The 18,510-nt window shown below is 39.5% G+C and overlaps 2 protein-coding genes across 2 annotated transcripts in view; both read right to left on the bottom strand.

The window, feature by feature from the left end:
* Positions 1 to 18,510, bottom strand: part of LOC134003385 (HEAT repeat-containing protein 1-like) — a 398,094-nt gene that overhangs the window by 329,652 nt on the left and 49,932 nt on the right.
* Positions 6,734 to 10,212, bottom strand: LOC134003167 (H-2 class II histocompatibility antigen, A-K alpha chain-like). Its single transcript, XM_062442294.1, has 3 exons — positions 9,972 to 10,212; positions 8,976 to 9,254; positions 6,734 to 6,897 (listed from the first exon to the last, which is right to left on the bottom strand). The coding sequence occupies exons 1-3, from the start codon at positions 10,210 to 10,212 to the stop codon at positions 6,734 to 6,736; spliced, it is 684 nt and encodes a 227-aa protein (XP_062298278.1).

The following is an 18,510-nucleotide window of genomic DNA, read 5'->3' as shown; positions in this document are numbered from 1 at the left end:
ACTTTATATACAGTTAGCTAGTTTAGTCCAGTGTATAGTCAGTTCATGCTCCAATAGAAGAACAGCTGTACATTTACCTCAGAAGAACTGAACCTCACAGGTTATTAAAGGCCCAACATGTTTATAATTTGATCCACAGTAAACATCCACAGTTTCTTTCTTAAGATAAAAGCAGAAAAAAATAAACTGTAACAACCACAGAAATAAACTAAAACAGTAGAAAGTAGCATCACATGGAAATACTACAGTAAAGTACAAGTACCTCTAACTGTACTACAGTAAAGTACTAGTACCTCTAACTGTACTACAGTAAAGTACTAGTACCTCTAACTGTACTACAGTAAAGTACAAGTACCTCAAACTGTACTACAGTAAAGTACAAGTACCTCTAACTGTACTACAGTAAAGTACTAGTACCTCTAACTGTACTACAGTAAAGTACAAGTACCTCTAATTGCACTACAGTAAAGTACAAGTACCTCAAACAGTACTACAGTAAAGTACAAGTACCTCTAACTATACTACAGTAAAGTATTAGTACCTCTAACTGTAGTACAGTAAAGTATTAGTACCTCTAACTATACTACAGTAAAGTATAAGTACCTCTAACTGTACTACAGTAAAGTACAAGTACCTCTAACTATACTACAGTAAAGTACAACTACCTCTAACTGTACTACAGTAAAGTACTAGTACCTCTAACTGTACTACAGTAAAGTACTAGTACCTCTAACTGTACTACAGTAAAGTACAAGTACCTCTAACTGTACTACAGTAAAGTACAAGTACCTCAAACTCTACTACAGTAAAGTACAAGTACCTCTAACAGTACTACAGTAAAGTACTTGAGTAAATGTACTCAGTAACTTTCCACCACTCTACAGTTCTAGCTCGGCTCGGCTCGGTTTGGTACCAGGAACCTTTCCCATTACTATAGTTCCTCCTCAACGTGGGCGGGGTCGTCATAGCAACGCTGCTTTAAACTGCCGTGACTTCGTTTAATACGCGACACAAACTCAACAACAATGGAGGACATGGAGGTGATGGTGTACTTGCTGCTGTATGAGGCTTTCTGTCTCACACAAAGCGAGAGAAGAGAAACTAATCGCTGTTACGCTGTTGTTGGTATTTAAAAATGCCGGGTTTGATTTTCTTCTTGTGTGGGACGGCTCGCGACTCTTCCAGTGACGTCACTCTCTGACCAATCAGTGGCCGGCAGTCTGTTGACGTCACGTTTAGTAACGGCTCGGCCCCCATGGATACAACTAGATGGAACAACAGAGACATCTAGTGGTGGAACGTGTTCATTTCAGTTCAAGCTGCTGTGAGCTCCAATACAAGTCAACTCCATCTGTCATTTGGAGTTTAGAAAAGAAAAAAAAGGGGTAGACTAGAACATTTCTTTACTTCATCCTACACTTTCAAACATTGGATGGTTATTGTTCATTTTTTTGTCCGTCTAAAAAAAAAGTTGCTCTTATTTTTATTTTGTTGTAATTCATAGCCTGTTTATTTTCTGTTTCATTATTCTAATTCTAATAAATAAATTAATGTCTTCATCACTTCAGTGATCTCATGTGATGTTTCTGATGTAAGCTGCTCTGTATTTGTTCCTCTGGATCCTCCACTAAGTTCCTCACCTGTCCAATCATTTCTCTACACCAACAGCTGTTTGACACAAGACTTTACACCCAGCAGCTGCTCACACACACACTCCACATCTGACTTTTATTCATGCTGGAAATCTTTATTTGATGTATATGTAAGGTTACAGATTAGATCACTGAACATTTGATTACTTCAAACAGAAATAAAGGAGTGATTATACTGAACACACAAACAGCTTATTGTTGGAAGAATCAGTATAGTGAACACATAGTCTGACTCACTTGATGTAAACTGTCAGAGACCTGCCATTTCTATTTCAGGTGTGGTCGCCCGCTCTGTTATCTGTTACTGTTTTCCAAATCTCCATGGCTACATTACAAAAAACAAACTCCAAGCTAGCAACACTGAAAATGGCTAGTTATATTTGAGTTTTTTAATCAGTAAGAGTCTAATAAAACAGCTGACATACGTCTTTTACTCTTTTATGTGGCATTTTCTTTTGCAGGGATTTAGTCATTTTAATGTTTATGCCAATAGAAACTAATTTCCCCTGACACTTTTTTTGCAAAGGCACCTTCATCGTTGCATCCTGAGCTCCCAAGACAATTCTGACTGGTTTAAATAAATACAAACAAACTATAGATAGTGAGTGCTGCCAGACCTTTCTCCAGTGCTGCAAAGACTAGTGAACATGTAAAGCAGACTGCTGCTTTAGTTTTAAATGTGAAACACCTACAGCAGTTTATAGAGAGATGTCTGGTGCTATTTGCTCAGTGTGTCTTCCACCAGCTGTATCCTGTCGCACAGAGCAGGACAGACACTCCAACTCCCAGAAAAGAGCCTCCCAGTGGCCAAGAAACCTGGGACTGCAGCTCAGACTGGTCTGTAAAAGACAAAAGGACAAGAGTGAGACAGCAACATTGCATCAGATTCTATTGGCTGCTATTTTATTTATTTTATTGCAGCTAAGATAAGTAATTTCTTATGGATGTCCCCTGAAAACTGGTTCTGAATTAAAACCGGCTCTAAAATGTTACCCTCTGTATTTTGTAAGGTCAGTTCTTTTATCAGTTCTTATATATGTTTAGGTGTAACTCTGCGTGCTGCAGTCTGTGTGAGTGTAACCAGGGCTGGGGCTCAGCTTCTCCACTCATACAAACACACTATAAGTTTCTCCATTCTCCCCTTGAGAGCCTCACCTACCCAGGTGCAGCAGCTGAGGCTCCTGCAGCCCGACATGTTCCACCATGCAGCGGATGTCTCGTGCTGTGTTCAAGGTGTGTTCCAGATAGGAATGGACCTGGTAGCGCCAGGCACCGCCAGGCATCTCTCTGGTCACCATGCTTGGGGTGTCTGGCATAACGACACCATCTCTCAGCCAGGACAGTCTGATCTGCCGAGACACACATGTAACACAGCTGTTTGACTAAAAGCTGCTGTAAGAAGTCAACTAGTGATATGAGAGGAGTTACAAATAATTTAGTGACATCCTCAGTTCCTCTAGCAACCAGTGTCAGAGGTGAGGACAATAGTCAAATACAAACAATAATTTAGTCTGCCAATTATTTTTTGACTTTTTTTGTGTGTACTGTTATTCATTGTTCAACTGATTACAAGTCCGATTTTATTTTAAATTTCACGACAGCTATCAAGATCACATGTTGAATATCTCATCTTGTCTCACTAACTAACCTCATAATATTTAGTTAATTATGATACAAACCAGATAAATGACTTAAATGAATGAAACAATGGAAACTGACACTAGAAAATGTTTGGAGCTTTTATATGTGTATGAGTTTGAATGTGACGTTGTTGACTTGATTACCTGCTTTCCCTCGAGTCTCTTTATACATCGCAGCAGCATAGATTTTGCAGTACGTGTTCAGGTCATTTCTCCTGACTTTCAGGTAGTGAGGATCTTTATTAACCTCATCTGCAAATATTTGCCCATACTCTATGAATCCAACCACCTTCTCTGTAGAGCTGTTGTACAGAGCCTGCAGACGGCCGTTATACTGGTACTGAATCGGTAGTGCACATCCAACTGTGAGCCCTCATCTATCAACACACATGTCTTCAGAATGTGGAAGTACTTCCCATCTGCAGTCACCTCTGTAGATAATAGATGGGGGTATATAAAAACAAATATTTAAGAAAGGTTTCAAGTTGCTAAAGTTAAGCAATACACATTATGTGCGACACTGAAGTTAACCATCAGAGGTGAAGGGGAGAGTTAAGAGAAACTTAAAGGACCAGTGTGAAGGATCTAAGGGGATCAATTGGCAAAAATATTATATTCACAAGTATGTTTTCATTAGTGTATAATCACCTGAAAATAAGAGTCATTGTGTTGTCATTACCTTAGAATGAGCCCTTTATACAGATGTTACTCATTTAATTTGTCAAAAAGCAGTTTGGGATTTGTAAAAAACACAATGGAATCTACCAATAAATAAAATAAATGTTGTGCATATGTAAAAATGTGTTTTAAGTTTAAGGTTTAAGGCTTTTACTACAATGTTCAGCACCTTGTGTGTAAATGGTGAGGATTTGTAGTTTAATATGGTCATTTAAGGGGTAAGTTTAACTTTCCCCTTAGTGTCTGAATTGGAAGGTAAATTCAGTGTCAGTTTATGTGAGTTCAATCTTCTATATAAAAATCAATAATTTAAAAAAATGTAATTAAATGTTGTTGTATGGAGTCATTTTTTCTAATTTTCTATTTTTGGAAATTTGGATTGAAAAATGAAAGATCAGAGTGGTTTTAGGTTTTATATCTGCTGATGTCTTGGTCTATGTGGGAGGGCGAGGTCTAAGAGCTTAACGCGACTTACTGACTAACGTCTGATTGGCCAACAGGGCTGCTTGTCCCGCCCATCGTCACACCTGCATTCAAGGATTACATCCAATCACAGATCAAACTGTAGGTGAGTCTCTCTGGTTTTCCCTGCAGACACCAAACCATGAGGCAGACTCTGCGTTTATAATACACAGGTCTCAGAGCTATATATGGTGATTTTACCTGGATAAAAAAGCTAAATACAGCCAAAAATTGTAGTCTAACTTCTATAATCTGACTTTCATCTTAACCCTCACATACTGTTCATATTCTATCCTCACAGTTTGTTCTCCTCATAAAAAGTGTTTCTACCAAACATTGAAGCCCAGATGTGTTTAGAAAGCATCAATAGTGGATCTGACTGATCAATAAATGTGATTAAACCTTGATTCATGTTTCAGAGAGCAGAGAGAGTGTATTTTTTTTAGCTTTTACACCACTAAACATCTCCTATCACACAATATCATGTCTTATTTAACCTCAGACATGAAAATATAACATAGCAATAATGATGTAAATGTTATTTAATGTAAAGGTAAAATGAGCAGAGCTTTATGGAGCTGTGGGGTTTATTGTAGAACCATTAGAGCCATCAGTCTTCACTGCTACATCATAAAAAGAAATCCTCATAACTACTATCTTATTAAAACTATTAACTATTCATTTCACTACAACACATGGCAATAGATACGGAGATAATCTGACCTGAGCAGTGTGTGAGGGTTAAAGTGTTTCTGCAGCATGGACACAATTTTTATTACAGAGGCTAGAATATTTCACTAAATCACTAAAAATATATACTTTAAATATATTTAATCACTACATATGATTCTGAAGCTACATGCTGTATATTCACTGTCTTCCTCGTGATTTGGTGTCTCTGTCAACTAGCTGCAGTTAGAGAGACTCACCTGCAGGCGGCAGCAGCTCCACCTGTAAACGGCTCAATGCAGGTGTGACGAGCAGCTCCATCAGCCAATCAGACGTCTAGTTGAGTTCAGCGTTTAGACCCGCCTTCTCCAGCAACCTGATACGTCTGTTAAAAAACCCTCCAAACTGTAGTTATTCTGACAGTAATGAAACACAAACACTGATTTATAAACAGAGTGGACGGATTAATTAGGCATTAATAATCCACAATAACAGATGAATAAAGTAAATGAACATATAGATTACATATAATATATATATACATATAATAAAGGCAACAGATGTAAAAGATGAATAATCTGTGTCTACCTGTTATAACACTATATTTAAAGCCTTGTCTTTATCCACAGGTTGTATTACCTGTGAGTAGCAGAGGTAAAAGAAGCAGACACAGAGCATTCAGTCGCTGTTTGTCCATGATCAGGTTGACTCAACAGGAACTGACAGCAACCAATCAGACACAGTTCATAAAGGATCAACTTCTCCCTCTGCTCCTCCTCTTCAGAAAGTCCTCATGCTGTCATGTTGTACAATAACGATTCACTGCAACACATATGGAGCACAACTTCAGCAGTCTTTATTAGTGTTTCAACTCAAACTATTTCCTGTGTTGCTAAACCACAGAAACCTTTCAGCATGAGAGCATGCTGTGCAGCTGATGAGGTCATTATACACTAATGGTCTGATTTACTAAAGGCGTGCGTGTGTAAAGCCGTGTGCAAACATGACATCACCCACAAAAAAAATGTGCATCTTTCAAGATAATACGCCCTGTCCATTTAGTAGTAGTAGTAGACTTATGAAATAAATAATTTTCTATCAAGCCTATTTTACCTAAGACATGAAAATATAACAACAAAAGAAACAGACTTAGGAAATAAATAAGCTTTATTCATCTTTCATAAGTGCAAAGAAAATTCATCTGCCAGGCCAGTGTGATGATGAGGAGGAATTCATCATTTCACTCCTGTAACATCATCACACTCATGATAGACACTTTTTAGTGGTTCACCTTTAAAAATGAAAAGAAAGAAAACAAAGGTAGCTGTGCTTTCAAAAATGTATTTCACTCTTCATTCTGCAGGAGCTCCAACTATCAGCTCTCAATCTTCACTTCTTCTATATAAAGACTTCTCACAGAGTCTTTGCCTGTACTATTATGTCAGTTATCACTGATATAAAATGCTATCATCTTAGGAAAAATTAAAAATGTATCCTATTTAAAAGCACATCATAAGACTTTCATGGAAAATCTGAACCCACAAATGTCTCAAAATGATATTTCAGTATATATTCAGATGCTTTGGTCGTATATACATGAAGGTATTTTCTCATGTCTGTGGTTTGAGGATTTTATTCAGGAACCCTGTGGAAAGCTGTCTGCCAGCTTTCACACAGCCGATGTCGGAGGGAGTCGTTGGCACTTATGATGAAGATGATGATTCCAACAGTGAGACAGATGACTCCCACAGAGAGACACACCACTGGTCCAGAAGCATCCGGCTTCACAGGCAGCGCTGGTGGAGAGCAAAGCAAAAATCTGAACATCTACATACAGAGAACGTTCATAACTTCAACACTCAATAAAGCTGCACTGAAACTAATAGAGATGTAAATGTAACTTCTACAACAGCAAAGACTCTCCATGAATAAACATCAGAACATCCTGCAAACCTTTCCTCCCTCACTGTCTGTCTACTGTCTAACTCCCTGGTTTCACCTCCTAACACCTGAGCTTTTGTTTGGTATGTATTTTTATTTCTCCTAGATATTTGGGATTAGCAGGACCTGATAAGTAGAACAACTAAGCATCGTCTTTGAACAGCAGTTCAAATTTTGCTATCGCTAAAATTGGTCAAATGTTTACAGCATATCAAACTACAAACATTATTAAGCATAAATAAACAAGTTTCAACCACGAAATGTTTTGTTCTGCTTTTGTTTGGGGGCCAGCTGTTGATTGGCTTCACCATCTCGTTTTTACACTGACTTTTACACTGTACTGTGCTTTTTCAACCACTAGGTGGCACAAAAAAGTGTTAACCAGGCGGGGAGTTCTGGTCCTCTGAAATGAGGCCAACACGGAAGTAACTTAAAACTGCATTCTATCAAAAGGCCACCAGAGGGCGACCGTTTTGGTGTCAAAAGGACTTCCGTCTCTATACAAGTCAATGGAGAATTCACCAACTTCTCACTTGATTTCTAACCTCAGTAAACGTTTTCAAAATGTGTTTATGGTCTCAATCGCTAGTTTAAAGCCTTCTTCAATGCAGTATGATGTTCATTTGGGACATTTTGGCCTCCCTGATTTTATATGTGACGATAAAGCAGGGTATGCATTAGGGCGTGGCTACGTGGTGATTGACAGGTTGATTGGTTCACAGGTTCAGGAGGGCGCCTCATGCTCCTCCTGATGCCCATATAAGTAGAATCTGTGTTTTTATTTTTCCCAGCATGCACCTGAAATGTTCAAGATGGCGCTGCTCAGATCCGAAACTATTGGCCTCCGAGCAGCAGTCCACAAACAATTGGGTGACGTCACAGATGTTACGTCTATTTTATATACAGTCTATGGTGTTAACCAACGAGGACAACGGGTCAAAATTAAGCAGAATAAAGTATAAGGTCCAGCAAACCCAAAATGTCTCCATATGAGGACGCAGGTTCACAGGAGGTTAAAGTTTAGGCTTTCAGTTCTCTTCTATCCTAAGTGAACAAATCCTCCAAACTAAACCTTTGAAACAACTCATAGGCACATTTTCTGATCTGATGTTTCTATCAGCAGGATGATGCTGTCAGGACTTTAACATGAACATTATCTGATCCTCTGTGGTTAACGTTTGGTCAGTTTTAAGCAAACCAGATAAAGAATCTACAGTCATGACAGCAGCTGCCATGATGTGATGTTTAGTAGATATAATATTCAATTTAACGTGTCAACATCTGCTAATCAGCACCAAACACAAAGTGCAGTTAAACTTTGCTCAGATGATGGTGCTGTATGGAAAGTATTATAATTCATCCTAAGAACAGGACCGTGAACTCAATTTCACACCAATCCATCCAATAGTTGTTGATATATTGAGATATATTTTGTGTTGCCTTATGTGATATATTTCATTTATTTGATGTAAACAAGCAAGCAGTGAACAAGAGAGTCAAGTAAACATAAATAAATCAATAATAAATAATACATGTTTTTTCATTCCAGTGCTTGGTTGCAATTGTATTCCTTTAACTTTCTTATGTGACTTTAACTTTTCAGGCAGCTCTTGTCTCCTGGAACTAGCTAAACTTCAGGTTTCCTCTCATTTCTGAGCCGAATCTTTCCACAACCCACTCTGTAAATATTTGTGGAGACTTTCTAACAGTTTACATTAAGAGCTCTTGGTTCATTTGCCTGTTGCACAACAAAGAGATGTAATCATACTGTAGTGTTGCTCTAATGGTGCTGCTGTGTGAGTTCTGTCCTCTCTGACAAACTGATGAAGGGATTGTTAACAAAAGGAAGAATGGTTGTATTAGGAGAGGAGAGAGCTGTGTGATTCATCTCTCTACGTAGATTATATCAAGGTAACGCCTGCAGTTGTCTCACCCCATGCTGTGGTGACAGGGTGAATCAGGGTTTGATGCTGCACGATGCAACCCAGCACATCGTCTGTCTCTGGACTAACAGAGAGGCTGGTCAGCTGACTGAAGGTCCCGTCAGACTCAGGGTAGAGGTTGCTGAGAGTCACACCTTCCGTCACCGTTAAACCATTCCTGGTCCATGTGACGTTGATGGAGGGCGGGTAGAAGTGACTGATGTAACAGTAGAGGACGGTCTGTTTCCCCAGCTCTGCCTCCTCTCTGGGATAGACTAGCATTGTTGGGGCTTTTAAAGAGAGGATGACGCATTAGGACAGTATGCAATCACGATGAACCTTTCTGACATTTCTCTGATAAATATTGCCTGTTTATAAGGAGCTGAACATTCCTGAGAGTTCATCATCAGCATCAGTGATGCCGCTGTTCCTGTTTTTCCATGTTTGTGTGCAGGTTTCATTCACAAAAAATGGTCCCAAAGAGTGAAAAGAAGAACCTGAAACTATCAGAAAACCTAAAGTTATATACTAAAAAAAAAAGTGCCTCCTTATTTTTGGGTCCTCGTGTCTAAACCTCAGTAAACGTTTTCAAAATGTGTTTATGGTCTCAATCGCTAGTTTAAAGCCTTCTTCAATGCAGTATGATGTTCATTTGGGACATTTTGGCCTCCCTGATTTTATATGTGATGATAAAGCAGGGTATGCATTAGGGCGTGGCTACGTGGTGATTGACAGGTTGATTGGTTCACAGGTTCAGGAGGGCGCCTCATGCTCCTCCTGATGCCCATATAAGTAGAATCCCTGTTTTTATTTTTCCCAGCATGCACCTGAAATTTTCAAGATGGCGCTGCTCAGATACGATACTATTGGCCTCCGAGCAGCAGTCCACAAACCAATGGGTGACGTCACGGATGTTACGTCCATTTCTTATATACAGTCTATGGTCTAAATATGTTTTCCAGGAGAGAAACTTTGTACATGATGTGAAGAAAATAATATGTCTTTACCTTTTTCCTCAGTGGGATTCTTGTCGATCTGCGTGGCTTTAGAGAGATAATGTTTACACAGTCTGAGTTTGCTATCTTGAGCCAGTATGTAAAATCCCTCTGACATTGGCTTTTCTAACTCTGACATCAGGGGCGCCGTCCACACTGTTCGTCCACTCTTAAAGTCAGCAAACATCACCTGGTCTCCATCCCATTGGAACTGGACCTGGCAGTCACATGACTCGAAGCAGCCATAGAACATTATCCCTTCATAATGAGCTGAAACACAAAGCAGGTTAAAGCTTGTAGATGTGATATGAGGTCACTTACAGAAGTTACTGGCATTTATGTATCAGACTGATAATGTAACTGACTGTAACTCTGTAGGGATTATTGGACCTATGAGGTTTAGAACCAGGCGGTCAGAGTCTCAAATTGGAGTGACTGTTAACATTTCTTGTTAAAAAGACTCAGAAATCAGTTTAGTTACATTTTTTAGCTTCTCATCCTGAGACTTTTAATATTCAGTAACTGCCACCTAAATCCAATCCAGTATTTGTTTTCTTTAATTTCCTTCAGCTGACTGAGAATAAAGTAAAATGCAGAAAAATCTGCACTTTTACATTTAAATCCCTCTGACAGCAGAACAGCTTTACTGAACCTAGAACCAGCATCTGTTTTTCCTGTACAGTACGCTGCAGTATTTAGTGTAATATATTTATATATATAAATATTAATATCTGTGCAGAGGAGAGTCAGTGTGGATCTGAGCATTCACACAGCTTCTCTTCATCTCTAACATGAAATAAATACTGAAGCTCAGATTCAGCACCTGAGAGTTCTGGTTCATCTGAATAGCTGAGCTCTTTCGGTCTGTGTTGTTGTGTTTGGCTCATAATCCGCCCAGACTAGTAGACAATGAAAACAAAACCTAACAGAAACCTAACCTGTGTTTGCTTTGTATCTGACAGACTGGTTTCCTGCTTGACTGACTTTAATTCGCTATCAGTAAGTTGTGAAAGTGATGAGGCAGTATACATAACCAATAATACCCTAAGACTTATTATTATTATTAGTTTAGTTCTTTCAGTAGGCTAATCATGTTGTCTCCTTGCAGCCTGCTAACAGCTGTGCACTAACTTATTATCAAATATGAAACTCATATTTGGTCTCAGGCAGAGGTGATGTACTGTGTGTCCTACGCAGACACACCGCTGATCAGTGCAGGTGTGTGTGTAAATGGACACACCTGTGTAGAGCAGAGAGTCAATAATGAGTCACATCCTCGTTCAGCCCCGTGCATTAAGGTTATTTCACCACATCGTGTAAATGAGTCATATTCCGGTCTGTTCTCTGCACACCGTTTCCTCATTCAGACGTGAATCTCACGTTATAACGTGAAACTGAAATGTGTAACTTTCAGGTTATAATGATCATTTTTAGTTTTATGGCGTGACAGCAACACGGTTCCGTAGTATCAGACTGGAAATAAAGATCCGAGCAGCTTTACACAAAAACTAACAAACATTAAAAGTATGATGAAACTTTACCTGCGTGGACTGTAGAGACCAAACCTGATGCCAGTAAAACCAGTGAGAAATCCATGTGACCCCAGTTTGTTTTTGTGTGCGCCGAAAAAAACATTTGTGTCCCGACTCTAAAAATGATACTGAACCAAAGACCAAAGGCTCAATGCCAGCTGTCAAACTCACAACAATAACACTGGTGATAACTTTCAAAGTAAAATCCCTACAGGTGTGCAGTAAAAACCGGACCCATTAAATCAAACAAGACAGAAAAAAGAAACAACAACGCAGAAGCTGTCTAGCTGTAAATCAAACAAAATAAAGCTTAATTAATAATTATACAACTGTACAACTACTCCTCACAACAGAAACTAACCGAAAAGAAAACACATTGAGAACAAACCAGCTGTACATCCTCCAGAAGCCCGACAAGCAACATGAGTAATCACTCCTGGAGGGCAACTGGACTGAACCGGGTCATTGTGGGATTAAACCAATAATGATTCAAAATGTATCTAATCTTACCAAACATTGTTGTGCCATTATTCGTCATATTTGCTGATAGTTTACACATTAATATCTGGGTTATATATTACTTCAAAGATGGTACATAAAACGTGGAAATTGCGATATGTATTCAGTATTTAGCAGCTCTTTTCACTTAAAATATTATTATATTTACAATGTTTCTAGTTTTAATTATTATATGATTAAAAATTATTAGATCACCTATCTTTGTGTTTTTGTATTTTTCTCTTTACCTTATTTTTATTTTTTTTTAATTTTTTTTATTTTTTACAGTTATGCACAATGAACCCACTAAATACATTGTATGTGTAAGGCAGTAGCCTAAATAACCCACAAGGTGGCACTGTTGCTCTATTCATCTCAGTACAGCTAATGTCCTGATGTTCACTCCAAATCAATACACACACAATGACCAAGTATGATTATATTTGGTTTATTAACTAACAATGATAAACAATCAATAAAAGCAAAATGTGAATAATGAACAAAACAAAAGGAATAAACAAATGACAATATGTTCTAATCAACGGAAAGATGATGATGAATGGTGGAATTAACCTTTGTGTCGTCCTCCCGGGTCAAATTGACCTCGTCTGTTTTGACTGTTCCTTCTTTCCTTCCTTCCTTCCTTCTGTCCTTCCTTCCTTCCGTCTGTCCTTCCTCCCTCCCTCCGTCTCTCTTTCTTTCCTTCCTCTCTCTTTCCTCCCGTCCTTCTTTCCTTCCTTCCTTCCTTCTGTCCTTCCTTCCTTCCGTCTGTCCTTCCTTCCTCCCTCCTTCTCTCTTTCTTTCCTTCCCCTCTCTTTCCTCCCGTCCTTCTTTCCTTCCTCCATCCCCCTTTCTTCCTTCCTTCTGTCCTTCATTCCTTTCCTTTCCTTCCTCCCTTCTTTCTTTCCTCCTTCCCTCCTTCCCCCCTTCCCCTGTCCTTCTTTCCTCCCTCCCTCCTACCTTCCTTCCTTCCTCCCTTCCTTCCTTCTTCCTCATTCCTCCCTCCTTTCCTTCCGTCTTCCTTCCTCCCTCCCTTCCTTCTTCCTTCCTCCCTCCCTTCCCTCCTTCCTTCCTCCATCCCCCTTTCTTCCTTCCTTCTGTCCTTCATTCCTTTCCTTTCCTTCCTCCCTTCTTTCTTTCCTCCTTCCCTCCTTCCCCCCTTCCCCTGTCCTTCTTTCCTCCCTCCCTCCTCCCTCCCTTCCTTCCTCCCTCCCTTCCTTCTTCCTTCCTCCCTCCCTTCCCTCCTTCCTTCCTCCCTCCCTCCTTTCCTTCCTTCTTCCTCCCTTCCTTCCTTGACTCGAGGACAACAGGAGGGTTAAACAGAGGTTTTGGGTTATGATATTAAAAAGGGGATTGAAGGGAATAAATAGTTTAGGTTTAATTCAGTTAATCTCTTAACCTAACACCAGCCCGATTAAATGAGAAGACGAACTGTCAGCGTCCGTGGTTCGGGATTTTGGCGGAGTTCAGCGGGATGTAATCTCGTTGGGCTCCGGGGATCTCGAGCTCCGTCCGGGCTGCGGGACCGGTCAGCTGCTCGTTCCGGATGATTAATGCCAATGTCTGTGCTTTCTCGTCTCACAGGTAATCTGGGCCTGTAGACGTCCGGATGACAGATTCCAGTCCCGGACCTTCTAGCTTCAATGTTGATTTTCAATGTGCTTCTTTCTCCTCTCCTTCCTCTCTCTCCTCTCTACTCCAACCGGTCGAGGCAGATGTTCTCCCACTGTGAGTCTGGTTCTGGTTCTGAGGTTTCTTCCTGTTAAAGGGAGTTTTTTCTTGCCATTGTCACCGAGTGCTGCTCATGTGTGAATGTTGGGTCTCTTTAAATTAAACCTGAAGAGTTCGGTTTAGAACCTGCTCTATGTGGAAAGAGCCTTGAGATGACTTTGTTGTGATTTAGCGCTTTATAAATAAAGATTGAGATTGATTGATCTGTGGAGGCTGTCTCTCGGATCCAGGCAATGAGCACCTGAGGTGGTTCGGTGCTTTTGGCGATGATGAGCGCAACTGATTTAACTTAGTTCGTTGGTCAATAAAACTTCAGAAGTTGGAGGTGGCCAAGTGTCAAACCCTCAAAGTCCGTCAAACAGAACGAAACATAAAAAATCAAAATCTACAGTATTAAATGTCTTTAGTTGACTTTAGCTAAAAGAGAGAGTTGGGTTTGTAAGTTATTGTTCAGGGTGGACCCTTACTCATAACCAATCATTTGGCTCCTTCTTCTAAAATGTATTACTTTAAAGAGGAGAATAAGTAATGGTCAGATTATTCAATTCTTTAGTCGATTAATGCAATCTATTCAAACTTGAGTATTTCATCCTGTATAGTGTATAATTCATTTTAATACAAACACAATGACAAAATCTTAACTATTAGGGATACAATTAATCACCTCTTGCCCTCAATAAGCACTGATTCATCCTCTAACATAGGAAACTCAGAAACTGCTGTTAAACCTGATATTTATTTAGACTGTTTCTCTCCAGTCGACCTTATAGAACTAACCTCAATGATCACTTCCTCCAAACCATCAACCTGTCTCTTAGACCCGATTCCAACTAGGCTGCTTAAGGAAGTCCTTCCCTCTGTTAGTACTTCCTTATTAAATATGATCAATCTGTCTTTAGTGACAGGATATGTACCACAGTCCTTTAAAGTAGCTGTCATTAAACCACTTCTTAAGAAGCCAACTCTTGATTCAGAGGTTTTAGCCAACTATAGGCCCATATCTAACCTCCCCTTTCTCTCTAAGATCCTCGAGAAAGCAGTTGCTAATCAGCTGTGTAACTTTCTAAATAATAACAGCTTATTTGAGGATTTTCAGTCTGGATTCAGAGCTTATCATAGTACAGAAACTGCACTGGTAAAAGTTACAAATGACCTCCTAACTTCATCAGATAATGGACTTCTCTCTGTCCTCGTCCTGTTAGATCTTAGTGCTGCCTTCGATACTATTGATCATCAAATCCTGTTAAAGAGACTTGAACATTTAATTGGTATTAAAGGAACAGCATTAAATTGGTTTAAATCCTATCTGTCAGATAGATTTCAGTTTGTAAATGTTAATGATAAATCCTCCATGCAAACAAAAGTTAGACATGGTGTTCCTCAGGGTTCAGTGCTTGGACCAATACTATTCTCCTTATATATGCTTCCTTTAGGAAATATTATTCGGAAACACTCAATAAATTGTCATTGTTATGCAGATGACACTCAATTATATCTATCAATAAAGCCTAATGAAATCAACCAGTTAACTAAACTACAAACATGCATCAAGGACATAAAGGCCTGGATGACCTGTAACTTCCTGCTGTTAAACTCAGAAAAAACTGAAGTTATTGTGCTTGGCCCTAAACACCTTAGAAACACATTATCCAATGATATAACTACTCTGGATGGCATTACTCTGGCCTCCAGTACTACTGTAAGGAACCTAGGAGATATATTTGACCAGGATCTGTCCTTTAATTCCCACATAAAACAAATTTCAAGGTCTGCCTATTTTCATCTGCGTAACATTTCAAAAATCAGACATATTCTGTCTCAAAATGATGCTGAAAAACTAATCCATGCATTTGTTACTTCAAGGCTGGATTATTGTAATTCATTATTATCAGGCTGCCCTAACAAGTCTCTAAAGACTCTCCAACTGGTCCAGAATGCAGCTGCACGCGTTCTGACAAAAACTAGAAAGAGATCATATTACTCCTATTTTAGCTTCACTGCATTGGCTTCCCATAAAATCAAGAATAGAATTTAAAATCCTTCTCCTCACTTTAAAGCTCTTACTGGTCAGGCTCCATCATACCTTAAAGAGCTCATAGTACCTTATGTACCTACCAGAACACTGCGCTCCCAGAACGCAGGCCTACTTGTGGTACCTAGTATCTCTAAAAGTAGAATGGGAGGCAGAGCCTTCAGTTTTCAGGCTCCTCTCCTGTGGAACCATCTCCCAGATTCGGTCCGGAGGGCAGACACCCTCTCTACTTTTAAGAGTAGGCTTAAAACTTTCCTTTTTGATAAAGCTTATAGTTAGCAAGCTCCTAGTTTATGCTGCTATAGGCTTAGACTGCCGGGGGACTCCTACCTCCATGATGCACTGAGCTCCTCTCTCCTCCTCTCTCTCTCTCTCTATCCATCCATCTATATCCAATAACATTCATGTACTATTAATGCATTCAGTAACCTACACTTCTTCCCCGGAGTTGTCTGTGCTTTCTCATCTCACAGGCAATCTGGGCCTGTAGACGTCCGGATGACAGATTCCAGTCCCGGACCTTCTAGCTTCAATGTTTATTTTCAATGTGCTACTCTCTCTCTCTCCTATTCTTCCTCTCTCTCCTCTCTACCCCAACCGGTCGAGGCAGATGTTCTCCCACTTTGAGCCTGGTTCTGGTTCTGAGGTTTCTTCCTGTTAAAAGGGAGTTTTTTCTTGCCATTGTCGCTAAATGCTTGCTCATGTGGGAATGTTGGGTCTCTTTATAAATTAAAACTTGAAGAGTACGGTTTAGAACCTGCTCTATGTGTAAAGTGCCTTGAGATAACTTTGTTGTGATTTGGCGCTATACAAATAAAGATTGATTGATTGATTGATTGATTGACAAACACATAATATGACATATAGTATTACTCGTGGATCAGATGAAAAGTAAACAATGGACCAAACTTGTTGAAAGAATGTAATCAAGGCTGTTCAGTTCTTTTCCAATAAATAAAGTAATGACAGTATCAATGTTTATCTCATGTACTTCTTGTTGTATACATTTATACATCTTTACTTTATTTCATTCATATTTGGTGAGTTAATTCATCTTGATCTTAACAGTAGGTGTTTTGACATTGGTAATATTTAAAGGTTTGTTCCTTGAGACTTTATTCTGGTGACATCATGATCAACCTGAGAATTGTTTTAAACACACGCTTTTAATTAGAGAGTCAGAAAAACACTTCAATGTACTTCCGTTTGAAATGCAGCTTAATTCTCAAGAGTGACAGTGAAAAAAAAGGGGGGGGGGGGTGTCAAGAAATTCAAAGGTATAGGGGACTTCTGCCATTCGTCAACAAAGAAGGGGTTTAGGTGAGACTTCAGTCAATAGTGAATGCAGTTGTAAATTATACTGGATTGTTATTCTGGGAAAACACTAAGTGGGATCTTCCTTGATGTCCCGGTGATTTCACTAAACCCCAGTATTGACCTTTTAGTGAGGTGTGAAGGTTTTATTCCTTTTGAGTTGGGTCTGCAGACGCTTATCAGATGTTCAGTCCTTTGGTCAGAAAGCTCATGTGAACTCACAGAGAGGGGTCACACTCTGAAAAACAGACACCCATGTCCGGCTACACAGGCAAGGTGGAAAGGCAACCCAAGGAGAGGTTTTGGCATCTGCCTTGTAGACCTGAATTCTGGTTGACGCTACGAGGACCTCCCAGGGCCAGGCAGGTGCCCTAGTATGGGTTCAGGGCTGGAGCTGGCTCAGGACCAGCAGGCCCCAGACTTTTAAACCAAAGCCTTACTGACTGGGTGGCTGGAAGGTTGTGATTGGTCCTGGGTCCAGGCTATATTTATATATGACAACAATCCCTGGCTCAAATGATCCCAAGTTAGCCAGCACCTTGCATGGCAGCTCGTGTCAATGAGGGGCAAAATTGTGAAGCACTTATTCTGTTTAGGTAGGAAAGTGCTTTATATGTGCGTTCATTGACCATTTTACTGCTTGGAGGAGTGAGGAAGCTTTGAGTGATGAGAGCATGCTTTGCAGAAACTGTTCCCCTGCAGCTGATCTGATACCTTCACTGTTGATCATTTCTTCATTTAATTTTCATAAAATTCATGTAGAGAGGGAGAGGTGCGCTTAACTGACCAGAATATAATGAAAATCCTAATTCCTTTGTGTCTAACCTTCAAAATGAAACCAACAGTGTGAGAAAGTGTTATTGAAACATTAGAAACTGATTTATTAGCATGAAACTGTTTCAGACAATAACTGAAGGCACCATTTTTTTAATTGTATGTTTTTATGTTCTTTGTTTCCAATTCTTACTGTTGAATGTTTTGTTTTTATGTAAAGCACATTGAGTTGCCCCTGGGTATGAAATGCACTATATAAATAAAGCTGCATTGCCTATAACTCAGAAAGAAGCAACAACACATTTAAGCAGTGAAAAAAGATGTAAACTCATCAAACATCTGGACTGATTTTTAAATTATTTCTTGACAACATTTATCCAGATGAGACCATACAACTCTGGATTCATGAAAATCTGTAAGTTAAAAGTTACAACTGTTCATATGAGAGAGATTAGTGATGACAAAATATAATTATAAACAGATAATTATGTTACAAATGGTCCAATCAGATCTCCTCTCTGCTCTTCTTCTAGTGGTTTTAATAAAGGTCTCACTACTTCCTGTTTTGGAGCGTTGGTGCTGGTGATGATTTTCTTCTTCAGAGGGTTTGTGTTTGTCCTCAGAGGTCCTACTCTGCTCCCTGAGCTCCTTCCTCTTCAGCCGGCTCTCT

Source organism: Scomber scombrus, chromosome 21, assembly GCF_963691925.1.
Source record: "Scomber scombrus chromosome 21, fScoSco1.1, whole genome shotgun sequence".
In the NCBI taxonomy this organism is placed as follows: Eukaryota; Metazoa; Chordata; class Actinopteri; order Scombriformes; family Scombridae; genus Scomber; species Scomber scombrus.
Note: the sequence above shows the minus strand (reverse complement) of the source record. Positions and strands in the feature narration are given on the sequence as shown.